Genomic DNA, 27850 nt, shown 5'->3' with positions numbered 1-27850 from the left:
AGTGGCACATTGACCACGGTCTCGTGACACAGTCGTTCTGGTGGGAAGACCTTGTACGTCAGTTGTCGCCCTTTTTCGACCAAACGTCAGTCAGTCTTTAGCGTGCTGATTACTTTTTGTGAAACGTTAAGAGATTGTGCTACAGTGTTCTGTCTTGTTCCAGCTTTAAACATGTCAGACGCCGAAATTCAAAAAGGGGAAAACCATTTAACTGAGTTCAACAATATCAGATCAGCTTTAAGTGTGTTTATTATTACCGAAACAATCGGATCGGGAACAACCGACACGTTTTACTGTAAATTTAGAATTTTACCACAACCATAGATTCCACGGAATTGCCGTGTTTGCACGAAATTCATAACACGTGGAATATTCATTTATAAATCCACATATATAATGTCACCTGAAAATGGAATATCCCCTTCTTATTATAGTACATACTAGTGTTAGTGAGACATAACCAAATAGCGCCCGATAGCGATTGAATTGTGACTAGTTCGCGATCGTGTAACGACCCATTTCTACTGTATGATATTGATTTACAAGTGAAGAAATCAGCCAAATGTGCTGCAAATGTAAAACAGTTTCTGATCAGTTGCAGACTTAATATCTGTTACAGTAAATGCAGAACTGAAATGATGCAACGAGATAAGTATCCTTGTCTATCCATCAAAATATTGCTGAATGAATACATGTTGTGTAACGCCGTGTTCCAGCTTCCACCTGGAAGTGTTAGTCTCGACCAGTCAGACAGCTGCTGGACCGTGTGAACAATGACTGACGGTGATCTGTCATGAACAATCATCCAGTTGACCACCCGATTCACATTAGTCACCACCTTTGGACCAATTCCACCCCGATCGTCCGAGCAGGTGAATCACGGTCATTGTTTTATTGCGTAAAACAATACAAAACTGTTTATCTCCAGTGAAGGTAGTGAATATTGCTTAACGCCAGGCAATGGAGGCACTTTTGAGGCTATTTGCTACGAGAATTGTCATTAGTTTAACATATATATATATATATATATATATATATATATATAGAGATATAGAGAGATATAGAGAGATATATATATAGAGATATAGAGAGAGAGAGAGAGAGAGAGAGAGAGAGAGAGAGAGAGAGAGAGAGAGAGAGAGAGAGAGAGAGAAGAGAGAGAAAGATGAGAATACCGAGCGTACAGTAGTACATATATAAGATTGAAGAAGTTTCTGAAATAACTCCACGACATGGATTTCTCACATGTTTCACTTTTATCTTCAGGAGAAGTGATTACAGTTAAACGGATTATGTTATGACTTGTCATAACATAATCCGTTTAACTGTAATCACTTCTCCCTGAAGATAAAAGTGAAACATGTTGGAGAAAGTCATAACATAATCCGTTTAACAGTAATCACTTCTCCCTGAAAGTTATAAGTGAAACATGTTGGAGAAGATCCGTGTCGTGTGATTATTTCAGAAACTTCTTCAGGGAAGAATCTTTATCTTTCAATAATGTCCTTGTCAACGGCTGTATGGCCACTTCATCATGGCGAGACAGACCATAACTGACGTGACCTCTAAAGTACTGTCGGAAATAGAAAAAAAATGTTTTTAGGCTGTTACTCTGTATCACTAAAATTAATACAATTGCAAATAGCATATGTCGAAATAACCCACATCGGCCTAACTGGGCGTTCAGGGGGATGCGTAATAGGATATCCAGAAAAGAATGTTTACTCGTAAAATCAAGCAAAACTTAGAAAAAGTACGAATAGCTGCTGAAAACAATAGATCAGACTATAGATGGCAATTAGGTCGTTCAGCCAGGTATGACGACGGACCGTCGACTCACTTGGCATGAAATGCACGTGCTGCCCAGAGGAATAGGGGGTCATCTTAAAGATATTTTATGTTTTTTTCATGTGTATTGAATATGTCTCTGTTGATTATCTTATCTTAGCTAATATCTCAGTTCCCCAGCCCGACCCCAACCACCGTCTGCGACACACGTCCTGGATTTGCTTTTGAGACGGCCCCTCCTACCTGTTTCTTTTTATAGTGATAGCTACATCCTTCATGGTTTAATTTCAGTATTAAAGTTATTACTGTTTATGTCAGCTATCGTTTATAATGAAGCTAAGTCTAATTTTAAAATGATCATTTAAAAATTGTCCTTTGTAATACAATATCACCGCAAACTAATTTGCATAAAGCCATGGTGTGTTCTGAAGAAGTCGGATTGGACTTTGAAAAAACCCGCATTGGTCATTTCTGCACTAATCTCTCCTCAGTAAAATCCTTCTTTTACGTTTCCTATCTCCCTACCACTGAGACTGTAGTTAGGCTGAACTTAGTTTAACAGATATTTCACACTGTCACATATTAAATTGTAGATATAAATGTGAAAAAAACATTTTTTTCTATTTCCGACAGTACTTTAGTAAATGTTTTGATGGCATGAAGCATCTCCAGAGGACAGCAGTTATCGGATGCTGAAAAAGAATTTACTCACGTCGATCGAAGTATAATGTTCAGATCTATTCAGTCGCAGGCTACATAAACAAATGTGTATGTCGAAATTTTACAACGCAAAACGACCATGACCTTGCCCACCTATTTGTGGCGTACGTGAAATCTCCCCTCGTCATTCAGTTATATATATATATACCTACTACGTCTGCATTTCAAATATTGTCACCCCGTGGTTAATCACTATCGTCGTCAACATGCTTGTTGACATACTACCTCGTGTTGCGGACCCGCACCAATAGTGCATGCCCAGTTTGACACGGGATAGTACTGGCGTACTAGACGTACCCAGCTAAGCGTACCCATTTAAAACCTGTTTTTCCAAATGGAGTATTTCTCCATGTGAAAGTTTCATCGTGCCTCCGTGATTTTTATCTTCGCAATTATCATTGTTGTGCTCGGGAGATATTTCCAGCTGATAGCACATGACACAAACACATGTGTTCGTGAGTGTGTGCATGACGTAGATTGTTGGATTTATCGTGACAACATGGCCGTCTGTCAGTACCCTGCTGTTATTCAATTATCCCACCCCCGAGGTAGAGGTTAATAAGGAATGGATACTGAAGTCCAAATTGTTTATATATCGGATTTGACACACGTACATGTTGATGATGCTTAAAGGCACACGTTATATAACCGACGTAATAACAAACTACCCGACAAAAATATAGAAAATACGAAAAACACACATGTAACAAGGTGATGTAAAGGTGTGTTAGTAAAACTAATTAATTCCCACGCCTAAGGCGTTGATAACATTTCTGGGAATTTACGTATGGAATACATTAGTTTGAAGTGTCCGAAGCTTTGCATTAAATCATGTAGCTGAATTGTGTCATTACTATTATAGAACGTTTATAGTCGTTGCAGGATTCCACAAAACCATGTGTTTATGAATCTTTATCAAAATAGCACGGATATCAGTTGTTCGCGATAGGTGGCCCCGTCATAAACACATGCAATGGCAAGTCAATAGCCCGTCCAACAGAACACATGGGATCCTCCTTTCGTTATAGACAAACGCCTAAAACTGAAATGTCCCAGCAAAGAAGGGACAAATGGGGAAACTAGGGGACTGTGTCGGACAGGATTTTTATCATTGCAGCGTTCATAAGAAACAATTGCAAGCACATGCAACTTTCTCTTCTCATCACACAATACGTTGACATCCATATTGCATCCAGGAACGGGGGAAAGTACTTGCAACAACACAAAACTTGCAGAAACAGGTTTTCATTAAATAAGAATTAAATAAGAATTGTTGCTGAAGGCGGTATTCGTTGTAAGACTGCCACCACAAGTAGAGGTGTTAACACGTCTGAGCATTAAATATGAGAAAGACGCGTCAAACTTATTGTGGGTAATTTGAAAAGGGTCGAATCTGTTTTTCACATCTAATTTTCAATACATTACATATCTTAATCCTTATTGGAATTACTGTCCAAATGTGCAGATTGTTAGGATAATACCGTTGTTAATAGGATATTGTCGTTAACACGTTTTAAATCTTAATAATGCGTTTAAACTTATTCATGTGCAGACATGACTTGGTGCTCAAGGCGATATTCGCAACACTCCGGATCCCCTCTTAAAATCAAGACCAACAGCGATTTTTAGAATTTTTATGCATTTCATTTTCGAGAAAAGCAAATATTTGATACATTCTAATATGTGAAAATGTCATGTTTAAAGTACTTCTCCGAGGTTGAAAGGTGCTCTTGAGACGCATAACTAACTGTTAAAAATTTTCCCACCCTGTATTTTGTGAAGAAAGGCAAATACTGCTCATTTGGATGAGCCTCTTCAACGTATGTTGTGACACATATTCGAGAAAGGTTTTCCAACTCGGGATATTTTATATTGGTGGTAAATATAGTGCTGAGACAAGTAAGAGCTCGTTATACACTTTAACTAAAAATGAACTGTACATGCCAAAAATTAATCAATCTCAATTATCTGCCGAAACAATTTAAAAAAAGGCAAAATATTCCTCAATTTTTTTCCCATAATTTTAGATAAAATTCCAGATCCCCATTCTCCCTTCCCCCTTCCAGAGTATCAAAATAAAAGACACAAAACCCTTTCCTTAACTACAAGAAACCCCTTTCAAAGTCAGGCTGCAGGACTATATCACGAACGTGTGTTCATGTATCATTAACTGACCACCCGTGCATATGGTCAGCGGCCATTATGGCACTGAGATACAAATCAACAAATGGTCAACCTCGAGCTGTTTGTAAACAGGCTTATATTAACCCGTTTAGCTTATATGCGATAAGATCACTCGACCATGTAATGAACAGATTGGAGGGTATATAAGACAGACATCTATCCTGTATGCTCCATTCGCTAGTGCAAAGCGTCAGATTGTTGCTGCAATACGACCGGATAGGTAAGTGCTTCAGTGTTATATTTCTTGATAAATTCGTGTTTGACCATTGCGGAATATATACATTGTATCATGTGAACAATTGCCTTGCCTTTGTATGTGTTTATGACGGGTCCCACTATGGAGCAGGATGCTTTCATCGCCACGCGGTATCATCACTGTTTGATAGCGATTCGTAAGGGCGTGATGACAATTAGTCGGAATCGTACAATGGATTCCGCAATTTGCAGAATTTTTTATATTATTATTGACAAAAGTTTTGCACATGTTTTGAAACGAGGAAATTGATGATGATGTATTTTGTATACGTTGTGGTACCTGTGGAATCAGGTGTCGGAATATGTCACCAATACCTTGTTGCTGACTGTAACAGGCCAAGTGTCTGGGTCCCGGTGACCTGAGCCGGAGCTGTGCTTGTTGATAGATGGCCGGGCGGTCAACGACGGATTGGCCCGTACACTAAACACAAATATATCATGTATTCTTAAGTAAGAACTATTTCTCATGTTTTCTAAATTTCAAATTGGGTATGAGACATATTTGTGTCGCATATATATCAGCTATAAATGATGTTCAAAGAATCGAACGCTTCAGTCTGGATCGTGTACCGAAATAATTCTATAGGGAGTAAAAGAGAAAAAATATATTGAACAGATCACTGAAAACAATATGTGATGGCGTGTGTGTGTGTGTGTGTGTGTGTGTGTGTGTGTGTGTGTGTGTGTGTGTGTGTGTGTGTGTGTGTGTTGTGTGTGTTTGTGTTTGTGTTTGTGTGCAAAAATGGTAAGCACCCTCCCCTGACTGAGTGAGTGGGTGAGTTTAGTTTTATGCCGCTTTTAGCAATATACCAGTAATATCACAGCGGGGGACACCAGAAACGGGCTTCACACATTGTGTCCGTGTGGTTCGAACAATGTGTGTTTGTACATTTTTACCTTATTATTGTAGCAAGTTCCTCGTAAGTCCTGTTGGTATGCGTGTATATGCAATGCCCGCAAATCTGTTTTGCATGTCTAATTTTTACTATATGTTATATACCGTATGTTACCGTTGATACGCCGAATTTTGAAGACCAAAAAAGCAGCCTGTAGAAGGAGGTAACACTTTCGTGAAACATCATTTTCTGGTGACCAGTAAGAAAACGACATCGTATCGCTTCGCGTGAGCGAACAAGAGAACACGACTTTGTCAGTGAAGACGTCAAATTTGCAATGAAACATCACTAGACGAGATTATTTATCTTAATCCTTATCTGAATTACTGTCCAAATGTGCAGATTGTAAGGATAGTACCGTCGAAAATAGGATATTGTCGTAAACTTGTTTTAAATCTGAATGCCTTTAAACTGATTCATGTGCAGACATGTTGATATTCTAAACATGTGTAAACGATAGGGATGCTATATTAAGGTAGTGTTATGGCTGCGAGACATTTGCTCGCGTCATGAGTTGACGTTATAAAAGTGATAGAACACACCAAGTATTCACTTCAGGATTTAAAAACACGCACTAAGAGTGAGTGAATGAGTTGGGTTTTACGCCACTTTTAGCAATATCACGGCGGGGACGGGGACACCAGAAATGGGCTTCACTCATTGTGCTCATGTGGGGAATTGAACCCGGCCTTCGGCGTGATGAGCGAACGCTTTAACCACTACGCTCCCCACCCCCCCACACCCGACCCCCAACTAAAAAGTTAAGTTCGAGCCATTTCTTGTAAACTGACATACAGAAAAAAGTGAACATCTTGTGTTTGGGATCCCCCTTCCGCCTCCCCCCCTTTAAAAATTAAATAAAATACTTAAAATCAATCAATCAATCATACAATGAATCAATCAAAATTAAAACAACAACATTTTTTTACATAATATATGTTGATTGTGATTTACAAGTCTCATTTTGTTTTCGTAATATTCCTAGTATTCTTATATTTCCAGGCCATCACGATGAACGCGCTAGTCCAAGTGGCGCTCTTGGTGCTTCTGGCATATCAAGGTATTTTAAAAAGTTTTCGAAACATGTATATTAAGCCAATGTTCCTTTATTGTTTTGACCATGAAATGTGAGTCCTTACATGTAGCTCTTCCCATGTTTGGCTGATTGTTTTCCCGTGTTTTCCTTCGTAGCAAAATTCATAAAGAAAATCATCTGAAGACATAAAAAAGTTTTATCAATGACGAATTTGGCATATGTTTTATTTCTGGTTGTGTTTCCGCATAGTTTCAACTCAGAGATCTGGCAATGTCCAGACTGGCGGGAGAAGGAGTTCCCCGGATGCCCTCAGGCTCGGACGGCAATTTGCTTCTGGGTAAGACTAAACCTTTACTCGGTATTACTGACACAATTTTAACGTAATACAATAGGTTTCTTTGCGTCCTTTGGAACGTATTTCAACAGATTATTGAGACTTTTTTCTGGCATTAGCGCTTTGGATTCGATATTATGCTAAAGGTAAAGAGTTTTAAAAGTTTTTCCTGCTTTCTGTTTTCGAGTGTTAAACAGTGAGTTAGGAGAGGGTATGATATAAATCTTTCAGTCAATGCCTTTCAATGACAGAAATCTATGGATGAGAAATGTGTGTCCTTTGAATGTGACAACTTCAAATATGATTTGTGAATAAAGTACAGCTTTGCCCTGAACTGTAAGGTTCTTGAGAGGCATTTAGAAGTTGGTATTCAAGTAAAAGGCAAATATTATGGATGACAACTTCTTCTTTATTGTATGTCACAACGTTTCTGGGCTTTTCCTTGCTCCTTCGTCAGGTGAATTGGGAATAGCCCAGAAACGATGTGACATACAAGTTGTCATCCATAATATGTGCCTTTTACTTGAACTATTATAGTTAAAGCACGTAGACGCTAGTGTGCCATATATCGACAGAGGGATCATTACCCACGTTTTTAGGCTCTTGCCTGCCTGGTCCAGTCACAATATTGACAGGGTATGGAGATGAGGCGAGAGTATGTACAGCTCGGCGTTAACCCGTAATTTATTGACAATTCTTATTGCAGAGATACAAGCAGCTGTGCACCTGAAATACGATGTCCTCGCGAAGTAGCGGAGTCCAAATTCAGAACTGCCGACGGCACCTGTAACAACCTCGAACACCCCGACTGGGGCAGTGCCCTCATTCCAATGAGAAGGCTGTTACCCCCACAATACGGAGACAGTTAGTTAACATATATTCATTATTGCATTGCCCATAACTATACGACCATCCCCCATTCTCTAAGCACCAGGATTGACACAGTTTTCTATTTTACTTTTGTAATACACTTTGTTTACTGCTTCCCCACAGAGGCTTATAAATTAAAGGATGATAAAAGGTTCAATAGAAGCCGTTTCTGATGGAAAAATCTGAAATTAAAACCCTTTACGCAGTTGAACAATCAGTGAGCTCAAGTTATTAAGCCATGTGTAGGGACGTCTAATATATTGAACAGATGACGGGACAGGGCCTATTCGGATTCTTAAAGTGGTAGATGTGAATAATTATAAGTAACGAACCACAGTAGACTGTAGTATGTATGTTTTGTTTCAGGAAAGTCGACCCCAAGACTGGATTCACAAGACAACCCACTGCCCAACGCGCGTCTTGTGAGCAGGGTCATGCACACGGACGACACTAGTCAGGCCAACTCCACCGGAGTCACCCACATGGTCATGCAGTGGGGTCAGTTCCTGGACCACGACATCACCCTCACCCCCCTCCAGGAGTCGGAGAGTAAGTAGCCCGGCACAGGTGTTTCATGTTGACTGTTGGTGAGGTGACCTGATGTAAGTAGCCCGGCACAGGTGTTTTATGTTGACTGTTGGTGTGGTGTCTTGATGTAAGAAGCCCGGCACAGGTGTTTCATGTTGACAGTTCTTGAGGTGTCTTGATGTAAGGAACCCGGCACAGCGTGTTTCATGTTGACTGCTGGTGAGGTGTCCTGATGCAAGTGGCCCGACACAGGGTGTTTCATGTTGACTGTTGGTGTGGTGTCCTGATGTAAGTGGCCCGGCACAGGTGTTTCATGTTGACTGTTGGTGAGGTGTCTTGATGTAAGAAGCCCGGCACAGGTGTTTCATGTTGACTGTTGGTGTGGTGTCTTGATGTAAGTAGCCCGGCACAGGTGTTTCATGTTGACAGTTCTTGAGGTGTCTTGATGTAAGGAACCCGGCACAGGGTGTTTCATGTTGACTGTTGGTGAGGTGTCTTGATGTAAGGAACCCGGCACAGGGTGTTTCATGTTGACTGTTGGTGAGGTGACCTGATGTAAGTGGCTCGGCACAGGGTGTTTCATATTGACAGTTGGTGAGGTGACCTGATGTAAGTGGCCCGGTACAGGGTGTTTCATGTTGACTGTTGGTGAGGTGACCTGATGTAAGTGGCTCGGCACAGGGTGTTTCATATTGACAGTTGGTGAGGTGTGTTGATGTAAGTGGCCCGGTACAGGGTGTTTCATGTTGACAGTTGGTGAGGTGACCTGATGTAAATGGCCCGGCACAGCGTGTTTCATATTGACTGTTGGTGAGTTGTCCTGATGTAAGTGGCCCGACACAGGGTGTTTCATGTTGACTGTTGGTGAGGTGTCCTGATGTAAGTAGCCCGACAAAGGGTGTTTCATGTTGACTGTTGGTGTGGTGTCTTGATGTAAGTAGCCCGGCACAGGTGTTTCATGTTGACAGTTCTTGAGGTGTCTTGATGTAAGGAACCCGGCACAGGGTGTTTCATGTTGACTGTTGGTGAGGTGTCCTGATGTAAGTGGCCCGACACAGGGTGTTTCATGTTGACTGTTGGTGAGGTGTCCTGATGTAAGAAGCCCGGCACAGGTGTTTCATGTTGACTGTTGGTGTGGTGTCCTGATGAAAGTGGCCCGGCACAGGTGTTTCATGTTGACTGTTGGTGTGGTGTCTTGATGTAAGAAGCCCGGCACAGGTGTTTCATGTTGACTGTTGGTGTGGTGTCTTGATGTAAGTAGCCCGGCACAGGTGTTTCATGTTGACAGTTCTTGAGGTGTCTTGATGTAAGGAACCCGGCACAGGGTGTTTCATGTTGACTGTTGGTGAGGTGTCTTGATGTAAGGAACCCGGCACAGGGTGTTTCATGTTGACTGTTGGTGAGGTGACCTGATGTAAGTGGCTCGGCACAGGGTGTTTCATATTGACAGTTGGTGAGGTGACCTGATGTAAGTGGCCCGGTACAGGGTGTTTCATGTTGACTGTTGGTGAGGTGACCTGATGTAAGTGGCTCGGCACAGGGTGTTTCATATTGACAGTTGGTGAGGTGTGCTGATGTAAGTGGCCCGGTACAGGGTGTTTCATGTTGACTGTTGGTGAGGTGACCTGATGTAAATGGCCCGGCACAGCGTGTTTCATATTGACAGTTGGTGAGTTGTCCTGATGTAAGTGGCCCGACACAGGGTGTTTCATGTTGACTGTTGGTGAGGTGTCCTGATGTAAGTAGCCCGACAAAGGGTGTTTCATGTTGACTGTTGGTGAGGTGTCCTGATGTAAGTGGGCCGGCAGAGGGTGTTTCATGTTGACTGTTGGTGAGGTGGCCTGATGTAAGTAGCCCGGTACAGCGTGTTTCATATTGACTGTTGGTGAGGTGTACTGATGTAAGTGGCCCGGCACAGCGTGTTTCATGTTGACGGTTGGTGAGGTGTCCTGATGTAAGTGGCCCGGCACAGGGTGTTTCATGTTGACTGTTGGTGAGGTGTCCTGATGTAAGTAGCCCGGCACAGGGTGTTTCATGTTGACAGCTGGTGAGGTGACCTGATGTAAGTGGCCCGGTACAGCGTATTTCATCTTGACTGTTGGTGAGGTGTACTGATGTAAGTGGCCCGGCACAGGGTGTTTCATCTTGACTGTTGGTGAGGTGACCTGATGCAAGTGGCCCGACACAGGGTGTTTCATATTGACGGTTGGTGAGTTGTCCTGATATAAGTGGCCCGGCACAGCGTGTTTCATGTTGACTGCTGGTGAGGTGTCCTGATGTAAGTGGCCCGACACAGGGTGTTTCATGTTGACTGTTGGTGAGGTGTCCTAATGTAAGTGGCCCGGCACAGGGTGTTTCATATTGACAGTTGGTGAGGTGTCCTGATGTAAGTCGCCCGACACAGGGTGTTTCATGCTGACAGTTGGTGTGGTGTCCTGATGTAAGTGGCCCGGCACAGGTGTTTCATGTTGACTGTTGGTGAGGTGTCCTGATGTAAGTAGCCCGATACAGCGTGTTTCATGTTGACTGTTGGTGAGGTGTCCTGATGTAAGTAGCCCGATACAGCGTGTTTCATGTTGACTGTTGGTGAGGTGTCCTGATGTAAGTGGCCCGGCACAGCGTGTTTCATGTTGACTGTTGGTGAGGTGACCTGATGTAGGTAGCCCGGCACAGGGTGTTTCATACTGACTGTTGGTGACATACAGGAGCTCATGTTTTGTGTCAAATATATTAACATATTCTACAAAATAGTGCATTGAACATATACAAAGAACCGATTAAAATATTTTTTTATGAGCGGGCAGCTGATTTTCGTTGTGAAGATAGATGGGAAAACATTCATCAAATACTCTTTTCATCTCTTGGCTTGTGTATATTAATTGTATATTCATATATTCTGCAAAATTGTGCATATCTCCAGTGTTGTGAAGAACTGAATATAAAATATTCGTATGTGCGGACAACTAATTTTGTTTGGAAGACAGATCAAAGGATCATGTTTGATCTGTAGCCATGTCCGACTATGTTTCCAGGTGCCGACGGTACCATCAGCCAGTATGTGTGTTGTGCGGATATATACACTAGTGACGCGCCCAATGGACGGGACCTCTTCAGAAACATGTAAGATAATAATCCAAGTACACTGTCGTCAGGCTCCCCATTGTTCTCGGTGCCCTTGGTTTGGTACCTCCTGATCTCTTGGCGCAGATAAGGAGAGTGCCCGGCTTCTCCACCGGGAGCACAGCCCTCCTGACAATCTGGGTAATGCAGAAGGATGCAGTGTTGGGGAGCCTTCATATTCTCCGGAAAGTTCTTGGTGGGTTCGACTGGGCAGTGTTTCCTGGGAGAAGTCCCATTCGCTGTCTGGGCTGCGTGTAGAGGGGGCAAGGGCCCTGAGCTGATGATGAGCCTTACCAGCCTGACTGTGCCAGGATCACCCGAACCCTCTGCATACTATCTTTAATCTGTAAAACAAAATAATATCAGTGCATATTTATTATGCGCACACATCCATTCTTGTAAGCATGTTCTTGGCGCTAACACATTATTACCCCGGATAACCCAAGCTGCATGTTAGGCGTTAGAAGGTTATAGTCACATGACTTATCCCACCGGGTACCCTTTTTATGTTGGGTAAACAGCGGCAATCTTGAACAAATTCACTTGCCTAAGGTGTAACGATTCAAACGAAAGAATCAATAGTGTAATATTGATACAATATACCATATCGATTTCCTAGTTCGTCGACAATATCGATTCTGATTACGAATAATTAGAAGGTGTATTCCGAAATATAACATATGTAACATATGTTGCCTCATTATAATGATGTCTGTCTTTGCGAAACATGCACATAACGGTAATAGCATGTGCAGGGACTACGTGCAAATGCGTCCCTCCTTGGGAAATACATGAGTGAGTGAATATGGTTTTACGCCGTTTTAAGCAATATTCCAGCAATATCACGTCGGGGGGCACCAGGGGCTTCACACATTGTACCCATGTGGGGAATCGAACCCGTACCTTCTAAGTGACGAGCAAACGCTTTTAACCAGTAGGCTACCCCAACCACCCCGGAAAATGCAAGAATTATGGGGGTGTCTTGGATACAGGCTTCATGGTTGTGTTTTCGACGTTACGTTTGAGGCAAATAGGCTTTCGAAAATATACGTGTTTTTGTCAAATCAAATTTACATGTACATATTCTTTTTCCCCGTTACTATTCACTACACGCAGTTCATGAGACCCGTCCCGATTGATCTGTAATTTGTCTGTGTTTCAGAAACGTTTGTGACGCCATCCTCATTCCCTCAGGAGATGAATACTTCACGTCAAGGACATGCCTGAACTTCGTGCGTTCCATCCAAGTACCTAACCCCAGATGTGACACATGTGAGTCTTTCGGGCGCCCATGTTATAACAGCTCGTATTGCATATCTAGTCAGTCAGTAGATCCCCCTCGTATAGATCAGGGTTAGAACTGATCTTCAGCAACCCATATTTGTCCCCGTAAAGATCCGGGTTAGAACTGATCTTCAACAACCCACCCTTCTCTCCATGAAGATTAGGGTTAGAACTGATCTTCAGCAACCCATATTCGACCCCGTAAAGATCCGTGTTAGAACTGATCTTCAACAACCCATATTCGATCCCGTAAAGATCCGTGTTAGAACTGATCTTCAACAACCCATACTAGCGACCATGAAGACCAGGATTAGAATATCGCTGAAACCATACTCCAGAAACCAAATCGTGCTGACGATCGAGTTGATGATATTCAATATGGGAAATAAACAGTCTGTTTAGTTTAAATGCTAGAATGTTATGCCATAATGGATGACGTCATGCTTAAATGATTGGGAAACCTTTCTACGCTATGTATTCTGTGTAGTAGTGGTGATAAGTATAAAGACCTCATCTATGTGACAAAATGCTATTGTTCCGTTAAATATTGATTACACAAAAAGTATGTTTGAAGTGATTTTAATTCCCTCAGACCTCACTTTGTGGTAGAGAAAACATATATCTTCAGACAAAAATGTATTAACAGGCAGTGAAAAATATGCACTTTTTCCTGGATCCAATCCAGAAAACGGTTTCCTCCCGTCAGGACCCAGCACTTGCTCGCATTGATTCTACAACTGTTGTTCAGATCCCGCCGAGCAGCTGAACCAGATCACGGCCTACATCGATGCATCTAATGTCTACGGGTCATCTGACCATGAGATGGAGGAACTGAGGGGGATGAATGGTAAATTTGGGGCAACATGTGACATTGCAGTGGAGAATGACGGTAGTATTAGGCTAGACTGTTGTGGATAGGTACAGTCAGTCTTATGGGTTTAATGATTTCTGTTTACGCTGGAATACGTCACGGTTGTGTCAGCAATACGGGTGCCCTGTCATCTGAGGCACAGCAACTAGCTGAGCAGAGTTGCATCCCTTTGCAGGCAAGACCCCTGTAATGGAAGCCCGATTTACGAGATTATGTTTCTAATTTGTCAGCACCAAACACGTGCTTGTGGGTTTCAGCGGTAAACGTCAGCGATCTGCGTTACTTCGGACTTTTATCCCAAATTAAGCTGACCCGCAGTGACTTGACTTGAATACTGTTAAAAGCGGCATTAAATCCAACTCGTATTAGCGAGACAGATGTGACAGAAAGTTTCAACATATTTTTGTGCAGTACAAGTGGGTGAGTCAGATTGGTTCGGGCCAAGAAACAGTTGTGGTCGAAGGCGTTTGGTTCACTACAATTGTTTAGGCAGATGATAACAGGCGTGATCACATGACGCAATCTTGACCTTGACCTGTGTCAGGTCACCATGTGTGTGATCCCGTCACCTACACCTCTCGCAAAGTCAAACATTTTGTAATCTCGTAACACAACAATATTCTTTCTGATAAATCATGAAGATGTAAATATTTGCTGTGATTGAAACGAATACATGTTTGTTCAGTGGTATCATAATTGTGTTTCACACCTGAAGTTTTCAGGGTCCCGGTCCACAAAGCGCCCGTAAGGTTACGACCTGTCGTAACTCCATAGTTTATCATAGGCTTGCGAATGTTGTTGCGCTACGAACGTTTTGTGGATCGGGACCCAGTATTTTAACGACTGTATCCGCCCGCGCAATGTTTTGACAATGTTAAGGTTTAGGTCAAATCCAATTTCCAAGTGTAAACTTTCCATTGCCTATCGGTATAGATCATTTGCCTTGACATGTCATTCAGTATATCCGTCACTGTTGCAGGCCTAATGAAGACGAAAGATGCTACACTCCTCCCAGAGGAAAGCGACACCTCTGCCTGTGTATCTGAAGACGCCAGCTACTGCTTCAAAGCCGGTAGGTGCACAACGGCTGTCGAAACCTATATATTAAGGAGTAAAGGGCAAGAGAGGTGGAAATGATCGTACTGGTGTCTTATGCGGCGGCACCGGGTGTTCGCGAAATACGTTATTCATGAACCATTGCACATCAGTTTAGCACAGATGGGATAATCACTTTGCTGCATCGATGTTGAATGAAGTAGTGATTGTGGGTTGTTATTAAAGTGAGTGAGTGCCTTTACGCCGCTTTTAGCAAAATTCCACCAGAAATGGGCTTCAAACATTGTATCCATGTGGGGAATCGAACCCGGGTCTTCGGCGTGACGAGCGAGCGCTTTAACCGCTAGGCTACTCCACCGCCCCTTGTAATTAAAGATTAAAGGGTTAATATTTATACTGTGACAAATGAAAATAACATAAGTGAAATGTACATATGTTTTCAACATTTATTTGTATGAAAAAGGTGTTTCTCTATAGATCTTGGTACATTTTATCTATGTAAAGCCATCAGTAACCATGGTGACAATGATAACTCTCTGGTTCGCGTCCTATTCACCAATATCAAAACCGGATTCCAAATCCTCTACGTGTATATTTTAATCTAAATATTCAGAAACATGTTAAATACGTGGCATGGCCTAAACATACAGAAAAATGTATATGTACAGTTAATTAAAATGCGAGTATAAGTAACTCAAAGGGTCTATTAGTTCTTGTTCGTTATAATCCTACTTCGATATATTTAGGCCGAAATGTACAACTTGTGGCCAGGACCAAGTTCGTGATATCGGTGAGTTCGTTTTAAGTGTGTTTGTTAACCTTTGCTCCAGGTGATGAAAGAGTGAACGAACAGATGGCCCTGGCAAGCATGCATACAATCTGGGTGAGAGAACACAACCGAATTGCTACCGGTCTCAGGGCTCGAAACACTGACTGGAGCAGCAACAAAATCTTCCAAGAAACGAGGAAAATTGTTGGTGCCATGATGCAGAAAATCACATACGGCGAATTTCTGCCCGTTGTCCTTGGCAACCACCTTGACGCCTACAATCTCAGACTTGCGTCATCCGGTTTCAGGAACGTCCACCGGCGCGACGAGGACGCCAGCGTCGTCAACGCATTTGCAACAGCTGCGTACAGGTAGTGTAATCAGCCTGATGAACCAGGTGTTATCAGACTGCAGTTCAGTCTCCTCAAAATGAGATCTAACTTCTAGCTAACTTCCAGCTATCGCTAAACACAGATATGAGAACATTACAGATCACGTGAGAACGATCTTCCACCCGACCAATCAGAGCGTCCCTTTCCAGACCAAGAAAATGTCAGTCGAAATAAGTTTTCTAATTATGTAACTTAAGTTAAGACGGTGTTCACAAACACTGTTCAAAGTCATCGTCTATCTCTGGCTTCAGTGGAATAAGCATTTGAGACGGAAAAAAACTTAAACAGGACATGAGAAGTTCTGCCATGGTCTGAACCATCTATTTGCGTCCGTTTTCACATTCCGAATTGACATTTGTCAAAGCGTGGCCTTGACTGGAAGTTTGAAACTCGATTGTATCTGGAACAAGCTGCATTCCGATTGATTAATGTTGCGTTAGTCCATTGGTCGGTAACATGGCGTGACGTATAATAGGATGTCCTCAGGTCTAGTGACAATTAAAATCTCATCCAAATGAGGTAGGGTGAAATTGATTCGGTAAACCTCGACTTCGAGTATGTCCAAATCACTCTTGATCAGACACGGTGGTGATTCCTAGATTGAACGCTTGAAGGCCGTCAGTTGGAAAGCAGCTGGAAGTATGGTATCGCAGTTAAAGACATGAACTTACTGACGTCATAGGTTTACGTCACCTCAACATGGTTTGTAACACTACTCTGTAGGCTGGAATTTATATGGACTGATAGAACGGATAACATGCATAAAATACAGTTATATATTTTGATCTTGTAGATTTGGCCACTCCCTGATAAGAAATATATTCTCCAAGTACAGCACTGGCTACTCCAGCTACGAAGACAATGCGCTCCATGATATTTTTGGAAGAACAAATCTCATCCAGTCCTCCACAGAGTCCATTGGCGCCTGGCTCCGCGGCTTGGTATCCCAAGAAGCAAGGAGTGCCGACAGGTTCATGACAACTGAAGTGACCAATCAGCTCTTTGAGGAGGCGGCGCAAACCGGCCTTGACCTCGCAGCTTTGAATATCCAGAGAGGGCGTGACCATGGCATACCTGGCTACAATGCCTGGCGTGAACACTGCGGCTTGCCAGTGGCCAAAGAGTTTCATAGCCTGCACAATATTGATGATATCGATACTCAACTTAAACTGTTCGCCCTATATGAGTAAGTATTTTACCCAAATAAAAGACTGTAAGATAAAGGTAGAGCAGTTACATTGTAGGCTGGGGCTAGGGATGATTAGAATAATCCAAAGATAGTTCAGGACATTTGAAGTTCTTGAAAGTCATTTAGAAGTTACATGACATATTTGTATTGTTTATCGCCTGATGAAGGAGCAAGAATTAGCTCTGAAACGTCGTGATAAAGAATATAACGGAGCGAAAACTGGAATTTACAGGTCGTTGTAATTAATTGAAACTGGAATGAAATCTGATTTCAATGGTTTGGCCTTTCAACAATGTCCAGCTATAATCAGTCTAGTGAGTGAGTGAGTTTATTTAACGCCGCACTCAGCAATATTCCAGCTATATGGCGGTAGTCTGTAAATAATCGAGTCTGGACCAGACAATCCAGTGATCAACAGCATGAGCATCGATCTGCGCAATTACCTGATGCGCGTTATCTGACAACAACCTTCCTCTGAACCTACAAGGGAAATAAAGTTCAACAAAGTATAACACACACACTTATGCGTGAGCGTGAGCGTGTGCGTGTGGGTGTGCGAGTGCGTGTGCGAGTGCGTGTGCATCAATTAAGTCACGAAGCCTCACCATCGGCACATTTCGTCGGTCGCCTCTTACTGCTAACATACGTTGCGATGGACCTTCATCCAGAATCACCTGAAGAAACCACCTACTAAGTATTCGACTTCGAGAAAAAAATATTCGTCAGATTCATTTCCATGTTATGATCGCAAGTGTTCTTTTATTCCACAGACGCACTGCCGACATTGACCTGTTCACTGGAGGTCTGGCGGAGACGGTCGGGACCGGTTTGGTGGGGCCAACTTTCGCTTGTATCTTGGGAAAACAGTTCCAACGTTTAATGGAGGGCGACAGATTCTGGTTTGAAACGGACGATCGACATACCCACTTTAGACCTGGTGAGTCTCTGAGTTTCTGGCCCAGACTCGATTATTTACAGACCGCCGCCATAGCTGGAATATTGCTGAGTGCGGAGTAAAACTAAACTCATAACTGAGGTGACCCTGTCAAACTATAAACGATGTTGATACTGCACTGCAACAACACAGAGCTAAGTGCTGGTCTATAACGTCTTTCTGATGGATCTTTGAAATTTGCATGGCAGTTTTTACTCTTCAGCTGAGTACATACGTTGATATCGGACGACACATGCAGTATGATTCGTTTCCTTGGACAATTACATTTGAGATTATGGAACAATGTATTTCGTATCGTGCTTGCAATCGATGGCGATAATGTTTATCTGCCATCGCGCTTCGCAAAATGCACCAAATCCCCTCTCACTATCATTCCATTCCGAAAAATACACAGGAAGTTGCATGATCGAATATAAGAACACGCATTTCAAGGCAAGCCTGTCTGGAAGTGAATTGTTTTACGGTTTGTTTGAGATTCCGATTCATGGACAGTCGGTTGTTAGTGCAGAATGTTCCGTGTCTTTCTTGGAAACAGTATAAACCAGTCATTTCCTTATGTTCGACAAATCAAAATCAAAACAGAGAGTAGGCTAGAGACAAAGTTAAAGCAGATACAACATCCAAGGCCCTTGTAACGGTTTCAAAATGCTTTAAAGGCGACATGTGACCGAAATGCCTTATGTATGACGTGGGAAGCCAGAGACAAACACAAGATACCAAGCCATGTTCATGGCATAGTCGGAAACGTATAATGAACACTGCTTTCATCAGATGATTATGGAAACAACATTTAAAGTGACATTCAAGCGTCGCCATGAACAGTATTTCAGTTGACAGGGCGTATGAAAGTACCGTGGGGAATCAACAAATAAGGCAGGATATGGGTGTTTGTGACATTAAGGAAACCCAGTAATTGTTACTGGCAAATCAATGTTGATAACCAGAGGCTGGCGATCGACAAGCTGATCCTGGTTCAACCAGTGTACACACAGCGTGCATGTATCACTGCACTTTAAGAAAGCCTAGATGTGTCGTGACAGGAAGATGGGTGCTTTTTGGAAAAAATGTCTCTTTGAGTAAATGAGTGGTTTAATACTCCGGTTTCAAGAGTATTTAAGGCCCTAATACGTGCGCCTTTGGTTTGATAGGTCCGTGGGATTTGTTGTAATTTGTTCCATTGAAATTGCGGCGGGTTTTATTGGCATGATGCACTCCATCTAGATATCGTGTCATGTTAGTATGTTGTGTGTCTATTTCTATCTAGAGCATGCATACATTCCATATCTCTGCTTTTCTGATTTTGATTGGAAAACCTTATATGATTGTTAAATTAACTCCTAAACAATAAATTTTCAGAACAACTTGAAGAAATTAGGAAGGCTTCCCTGTCCCGTGTTCTGTGTGATAACACCGATACCACGTCCATCCAGCCCAACGCTTTCAGGACAAAGGATACCACAGGGTGAGTTTAGAACACAGCACCTCAATAGGACTGTTACATGAAATGAATTTTTTCACGACTAAGTATGCAGCATATGGGTTATATAATAGCGACCGGACATATTGATAAAGGAGCCAGACAGACCAGTTGTAAACACGAACAACAGCCAGCCCCGAGTATTGCAACTTGGTTGTATATTTATCTCAAAATGTAAAAAACCTTCAAGATCCGTGGAAACGGACATGACAGTTTCAGTGAAAACAAATAAAGGCTTGTTTAGTGAGTGTATGAGACGGCAACAGTTATAGTAAATAGCTAGTTTCAAGTAAATCAAGCATTTGAGGTATGGGTTCGAGTCCCTACGTGGGTACAGTATATGAAGACCATTTCAGGTGTGCCCTGTGTGATATTGCTGTGATATTGCTGCTGGGATATGCTGATATTGCTGTGATATTGCTGTGATATTGCTGCTGGGATATTGCTGGGATATTGCTTAAAGCGGCGAAAATATTATTCGCTCACCATTTGAGGTGCGAGGTGATAGATTAAACATGACGGTGAATAAGATAAATTTCAGTAAATGTTGTTTTTTGTCAATTACAGAAATGGTCTGGCATCGTGCACTGATCGACGCATCCCCAGTATTGATCTGGACAAATGGACTGATAATAACCCCCAACCCCCACCTCCACGAAGGTCTGGCAAATAGACGTCTTTGTCATTGTGACTAACGAACCTAAACATTCCAAACATTAACGATAATTAAAATAAAAGCAACAAAAAGTTGATCCCTTGTTCGTTGAATTTTTATTTTCACTGTAGAAACGTATTTTACTTACAAACATATATCAAGGTTACACAAAAAGATGTATATTGGTCCTTTATGTGGACAGTTGGATATGTCTAGGGCGACATTTTCATATGCTGAAATATAATTCGGCCAAGAAAACATCCGTACACACAAACAGTACCCTGCAAATGCTGAGCAAACAGGTATTGAATGAATAATGTTTTACTAAATTTATGTTAAAGGCAGTGACTGAAGCTAAGATCTTTTTAACCCCCAATCACAAAAGTCAACAGCGGCCTATAACTAAACTAGTCTGGGTCAGACAAACCAGAGACTGATGTTATGAACAACACTCGGTGGAATGGGAGTATGATGACGTAACGAGGAGTAGGTATATAACAAACGAACTCAAAGGTGCCACTATTTTCGTTCGTTATAGCCGGAAGTCGTTATTTGCATTTCCGGGACACAAAAACCAGTTCGTTACATCCATCAATTCGTTATAAACATAGTCGTTATTGACGCCATTGAAATGACACGCAGTGCAACAGTGAGTGACTATGGTTTTACGCCGCCAGCAATATCACGGCGAGGGACACTAGATACAGAGATTACGAAACGAGTGTCTGTCAGATACCGTTTATCCTACAACGAGTTGTTTCAAACGTATTTAACGTGTGAAAGCGAGTTAGATGCATTTAGAAACAACGAGTTGTAAGATAAATGGTATCTGACAGACACGAGATTTATTTATTTCTTACATACCATACAATGGCACCATTGTATGGCCGAATAAATTCAAATTTCATATCTTTTCAATGCAGTTGCGCAATAATACACAATACAACGTTTATGAATGAGTGACGTCACTTGGCTTCCTAATCACTACTCAACATAACCCTCCACAAAATAGGTTTCTGCCACATCTTCGCGTCATCAAGGAGGTAATGATACGCCCCTGACGAAGCACACGCTATCACACTGTGAATGTTTTAATATACTCATGCCAATAATGGTTGTCACCAATTAAAAAAATGAAGGGGGTGACAACCATTATTGGCATGAATATACTAAAATATTGTTGGAAAACTGAGGTGCACACAATATTTGATCATTTGGGCAGTGCTGTGAACAGTATTGGTGATGATGTGAACAGAATTGAGCACCAGCAGGAAATGTTTACAGTGACATTGATGCAATCACATCCAGACTGGAATCAGTGGAATGCAAGTTAGAAAAGCAGGCCGAGGACCCAGACAAGCTTGAGGCACACAGCCGTAGAGATAATGTGGTGTTTTATAATATAAAGGAAAGTGAGCATGAATCCTATGATTTTTGTAAAGATCTTGTTATAGATACCATAAAAAAGCACACCCAAGACCGCACTTGGCGTCGATCAGACATTATAAGGGCTAGATTCTAGAGTTCACAGATTGGACTATCAAATGACCTGACTAAACGTTAACGTAATATTATATCGGGAGGTATTTATGTATTTATAAGAAAAACATTTCTGAAATTTTGTTCGAGGGTCCCTATTGATATTGATAACGCAGTTTGTATCCGATTAGATAAGCGACTTATAGACACAGATCGTGATGTTTTACTTCTTGTAGCTTACGCTCCCCCAGAGGGATCTTCTTACTATAAAGTCACAGGAAACGCTACTCTGTTCGAGAAGTTAGAACAGTGGTTATTAGATAATTCAAATTATCTTACGGATTGCTATATACTTCTTTGTGGAGATTTAAATGCTCGGGTTGGGACTGGAAATCAGTCTCCGGATATCCAGAGTGAAAACTTTGATGACTATTGTCCCGAGGATGAAGCGGTCCCTGTAAATGCTAGATTTACAAATGATACTTGTGTAAATAGATTTGGGAAATTTCTGTTAAGTTTGTGTTACGTTTTTAACTTGTATATCTTAAACGGCCTGATGGAAGGAGATACTGGAGGGATGTTTATTTATATTTCCGAACAGGGTTGTAGTCTAATTGATTACGTTATATCATCACCTGGACTATTTAAGTATTTCTCGAACTTCGATGTAGGAGATAGAATAGAGAGTAAACACATGCCTTTGATCCTTAGATTCACTGGTCCAGGTGAAACACTGGTAACTAAAGACGTGAGTACAAGTACATTCAAGTATAGATGGAATAACGATCACGCTAGCACTTTCATTGAAAATGTTATCTGATATAGGTTTCCATTTAGACAATTTCATAAATGTCTTAGAGAAGGATGTAGATTTAGCCATTGACTCATTTGTCAGAATTTTTCTTGATGCTGCTGACTGTATGCAAAAGAGAGTGCCTGTTATTCCGAAAGTATTCCCCTTTTATGGACAAGAGTGTCATAAGGCAAAAGAAGAAGCTAAACGTAGTTTACGTATATTTAGACGAAACAGAACTTCAGTGTGTAAAACTCAATATTGTAAACTTAGAAATAAACATAAAAGTTCATGTAGACAGTGGAAACGTAAATACCAATACCACAAAACAAATAAACTATATCTTGCAAGGAACAATTCCACTGTATTCTGGAGGGAGCTGAGAAAGATTTCAAAGCTAAAATCCCATACGAATGATATAACTAAAGAAAGATGGTACGATCATTTTTATGAACTTTTCAATAGGAGAGATATAACTGAACCAGATGTACTGCTCAATTTAGATCAATCTGTAGAAATGAGTGAAGTTGTTAAGGAAATACTTGAATACTTGAACTGAGGAAGAAATTCACAAGGCTATACGGCATATGAAAAATGGTAAATCTCCAGGAATTGATGAGGTCCTTATAGAAATGATTAAAACAAGCGAACCTAAAATAATGCCTTTTTTAGTGGCAATGTTCAATCAAATATTTTCAAACGGTTGTTTTCCACAAGTGTGGAGTAAAGCAATTATAGTTCCTCTGCACAAAAGGTGATGTAAATATTCCCGATAATTACCGGGGAATATCTTTACTCAGCTCACTCGGGAAATATATATACTAGTGTTTTAAATGAAAAACAAAATGGGCAAATGTTATGGATAAAGTTTCTGAAACTCAAGCTGGTTTTCGGAAGGGCTATTCAGTTGTTGAGCATATCTTCACATTGTATGCTATCATCGAGAAAAACCTATGTAGAAGAAGGAAAAAGATATACGTTGACTTTAAAAAAGCTTTTGATTTTGTGAATAGAGATAAACTCTGGAAATTACTCTCATCATACGGCGTAAACGGTAAAATGTTACAAGCTCTTATGAGCATATATAACACAGTGAAATCGTGTGTCAGAGTACAATCCGAGCTAACGGAACATTTTAATTGTCCATTTGGCTTGCGGCAGGGCTGTATGTTGAGTCCAATGTTATTCTCATTGTTTATAAATGAACTTTCTGTAGAAATCACAAATTATGGTAAGCATGGGGTCCAATTGTTTCCAGATGTACTTAAAATTCTAATGTTGTTGTTTGCGGATGATGTAATTCTTGTGTCAGATACTATTGGTTGTCTTTATTGCCAGCTAGACACTTTAAAATCGTATGCAGATAAGTGGGGATTAACTGTTAATTTAGATAAATCTAAAGTTCTTGTTTTTAGGAGAGGTGGGAAATTAGCGGTTAAGGAAAACTGGCTTTATAATGGGAGAAACATTGAAACGGTAAACAGCTACAAATATCTAGGTTTTGTGTTCACGTGTTTTTGTAGTCTCAGGCAAGCGGTCTCAGAACTTGAAGCTCGTAGTAAGAAGGCTTTAATGGAATTAAGTATAAATTTAAGGAAATTAGGATCAATACCTTTGGAAGTATTTTTTTAAATATTTGACAGCCAAATTCAGCCAATATACTTGTATGGGTCAGAAGTTTGGGGGGTTAAAAGATACGATAGCATTGAAAATGTTCACTTACAAGCATGTAAGATATTTTTAAATGTCGGTCCACAGACACCAAATCCAATAGTATATCGAGAGTGTGGACGGTTTCCAGTATATATTAATGACTACGTTCGAACGATGAAATATTGGCTTAAGTTAATGACAATGCATGATGGACGAATTCCGAAAAAGGCATATAATATGTTATACTACCTAGATACTGCTGGGTACCACACATGGGCGTCTGAGATCCGCCATATACTTTGCTCACACGGCTTTGGATTTGTCTGGTTTTCACAAGCTGTCGGTGATCCGTGCGCTTTTATTCACATTTTTAAAGAACGCTTGATCAATATGTTTTACCAAAATTGGACATCTACTCTTGAAAACAGTTCATGTTATACGTTATATGCAAAATATAAGAGTCTTCTTGAGCCTGATGGGTATCTGTTTTCAAATTTGGAATATCAATTCTGTAAAGTATTGGTCAAATTCAGAGCTGGTGTCTTACGTTTAAAGGAGAATACGAGTCAATTGCAATAATTTGCTGGGTGAAAGATAAAGTCATCAGAAACATATTCCCAAATTTTCAATTTTCAATTATGTATAATTATGTTTTAATCGCGAAAACAGTTTCTGTAAATCTCAGATTCGGCCATTATGCATATTTCGCTGGAACCCACGTGACCTTTCCGCTCGTGACGTCAAATGTGCCTGGCGTCCGCCATATTGCCAAAGAACAAGCGCTACAGTAGTACAAATCGTGTTGTTTCTGTCGTTTTTGTAAATGGTACGATGGTGTATTCTGTTGCCTGGGGATGCACGGAATCATCGAACAATGGAATGCTACCATTTCTTCCGTTTTCCAAGTAATGAGACAGACTTAGGCAGGAGAAATGGTCCGATCATTCCGAGTCGGACGCATATGAAAGAGACATGCACACATGAGGTATGAAAATCCCAAAGCTAGGCTGAAGAAGGAAGAATTACCCACGGGATTCATTTATACTCCATCATTCCCTGTTACAGCTTACTGTAAGTGGTATTTTTAACATAAATTAAATCAAGTACAATGGCCAGTCGAATTGCCCCCGCCACAAATTACCCCAGCAAATTTGGTCAAATTGCCCCAGGGGGGGTAGTCAAAATGCCCCAATTTATTTAAAATGATTAAATATAGGCCATAAATGCATAGTTTTGTCAACTTTGATATTATGTTCTTCATATAAAAGTATATACATAGTTATGAGTTTACTGATGGAACATTTATCAGAAATATTACTTCTTAATAACTTTTATACGAAGAACGTAATATCAAAGTTGACAAAAACTATGCATTTACGGCATATATTTAATCATTTTAAATAAATTTGACCAAATTAGAATGAATGACCAAATTTGCTGGGGCATTTTGTAGCTGGGGCAGTTCCACTGGTACCCATGAGATATATATTATCAAAATCAGTAGGAGATTTCACATGAGCTTGAAAACGTTTCGCTATAACGTTGTTTTCGGTTTGGAACATCTTTTACTGCTTCAGAAATCTATGGACACTGTTAAGTTGTGAGGTAAAAGCAAAGAGGAAGCCATCAGCAACAGGCACATATGACGTCATGTCACGTGATACCCCCTCTGCTCATTAACTGTCGGGTGTTTCCGTAAAAGGCGGAAATACGAGTACGTTTTTTGTGTTTTTATTGCTAGTTTACAAACTTTTTGTCAATTTTAATCACGGAGGGTGACTTATAGAATATCCTTTACAATATATCAAAAGTTTTGTTTTCGTTCGGATTCTCCTTTAAATAATAACGTAGGTAGGTGGCAGAATATTGATGCATCTCAAAGAAATTGTCCTGCATGTAAAGTAGATTTAGAAGATGGATATCACTTTTTGTTGAAATGTCCAGCTTATAAAGATCTTCGGGATAGATTTTTGCCTAAGAATTTGCAAGTAAATATAATATCGTTTAGAAATATCAAACAAAACTGAAGACATAAATAATCTAGCTCTTTTGATCTATTATGCATACAAAATAAGAGAATAGTTAGAAAAATAGAAATAGGTATTAAAATTATTAAACAAAATCCATTTCAGCTATACATGTACATAATTTATATATGTTACTAATATTTTTCACTGGGGGTGTAAGAAAATCTACTCAGGTAGACAGGTAAATGCTTATCTTTTAAGAAATTGTTTCCTGTTTTCATACCTGTTTCGAATATGTATATTAATATGTATATGGGTCTGTGGCCTTCATACGTAATAAAGATTTTGATGATGATAATGCAAACTAGATAACATCACAGAACATTTATTCAACACTGTAACACCATGATGTTACATGTAAATGTGGATGAGTAAATTGAACGAGTGACGTCATCGTTATCAGTTGGTGGTTGTCATCATCCATTGATTGGATATCTCTGCACATTGGGGATCAGTACTTGTGTACCAGTTTACGGTCAATGTTCTCCCATCGACCGGAGCCAAAACTACTGAGCGTGTGTACACATGTGCATGAATGTGACCGAGGTTACGTCAATATCAGTCGGGGAATGCTCTTCTTCGCCACAGCCTTCTTGTTTTCCCGAGCCAGAACCAGCCACTTGGAATGTTACGGAATTTACGGAGTTGTCAGTATGAAATGTGAGTTGATTACATACTGCATGATAAGAAGACATGAAATTTGCATTATTCTGCGTCGGGGGAATATCTTAAGCAATGACTTATGTGCAGATCAACCGTTCCTGTACATGTTCGATTGTTTCGAAAGGACGTGTGTCACCATTTGCAGTCATGAACCCTTGCTAACGTTCCATGTTGTACATTGTTTCAACGAGTGTGTTTTGGTTCTGATTGTCATGGTGACTGTGGTAACTTTGGACTCACATAGAAGCTCGGAGCTGGAAGTGAAAGAATAATCATGTTTATCAGTGAAAAATGTCATCTTCATAAATTCATCAAAGAAACCATGAGACAAATCGATCTCACAATGAACAGGTACTTATCAAAATAACTAGATTCTTGTGATATGGTTTCTGTTCGATTGAAGCACGAGCAACTTATCAGTGAATTTTAATCAGGAAAGTAGTCCGTCATAACCTGACCCTAGGTCATCACCATGGAGTAGCCAATAATGGGATTAGAAATCGATCTGATACATATGTTTGATACCAGTTTTCTCACGTGGGTTTCTCACCCACGGGCGTGTAAGAAATGGACTTCACACACTGTACCCATGTTGGGAATCGGAACCGGGCGAGCGAATGCTTTAAACACTAGGCTACCGGAGGTGAAACTAACTCATTCGTAAGAACGTTCACACCATGCTGGAGAGAAGAATATTTACGGCCAAGAATCCAGCCGATTGAAACATTTGTAGGGTGGGATGTAATTTCAGTACATTTTTCATATTATAGACATCAGCAACGATGACATGTCAGGATGTTCATCTTCGTGCTCAAGATGGGAAGAAGACGTGGGTGTTAAAGTGCTGACAAACGAT

At 40.9% G+C, this 27850-nt stretch overlaps 1 protein-coding gene across 1 annotated transcript; it reads left to right on the top strand.

The window, feature by feature from the left end:
* Nucleotides 1–5029: 5029 nt before the first annotated feature.
* Nucleotides 5030–20397, top strand: LOC124288425 (peroxidasin homolog). The gene is made up of 13 exons (XM_046724943.1): nucleotides 5030–5084; nucleotides 6846–6903; nucleotides 7920–8077; nucleotides 8450–8632; nucleotides 11644–11731; nucleotides 12894–13003; nucleotides 13764–13904; nucleotides 14866–14958; nucleotides 15773–16082; nucleotides 16897–17289; nucleotides 18063–18229; nucleotides 19604–19709; nucleotides 20292–20397. The coding sequence occupies exons 1-13, from the start codon at nucleotides 5030–5032 to the stop codon at nucleotides 20395–20397; spliced, it is 1968 nt and encodes a 655-aa protein (XP_046580899.1).
* Nucleotides 20398–27850: the final 7453 nt, after the last annotated feature.

This window comes from Haliotis rubra, unplaced genomic scaffold, assembly GCF_003918875.1.
Source record: "Haliotis rubra isolate DU_JTF1 unplaced genomic scaffold, ASM391887v1 Scf418, whole genome shotgun sequence".
In the NCBI taxonomy this organism is placed as follows: Eukaryota; Metazoa; Mollusca; class Gastropoda; order Lepetellida; family Haliotidae; genus Haliotis; species Haliotis rubra.
Note: the sequence above shows the minus strand (reverse complement) of the source record. Positions and strands in the feature narration are given on the sequence as shown.

Bases quoted from the DNA above. Each gene is read 5' to 3' on its own strand.
- LOC124288425 (XM_046724943.1), top strand. From the start codon at position 5,030: ATGGAGCAGGATGCTTTCATCGCCACGCGGTATCATCACTGTTTGATA. The intron at 8,078-8,449 runs GTTAGTTAACAT...GTTTTGTTTCAG, and splicing joins ACCCCCACAATACGGAGACA to GAAAGTCGACCCCAAGACTG. The intron at 18,230-19,603 runs GTGAGTCTCTGA...ATAAATTTTCAG, and splicing joins ACATACCCACTTTAGACCTG to AACAACTTGAAGAAATTAGG.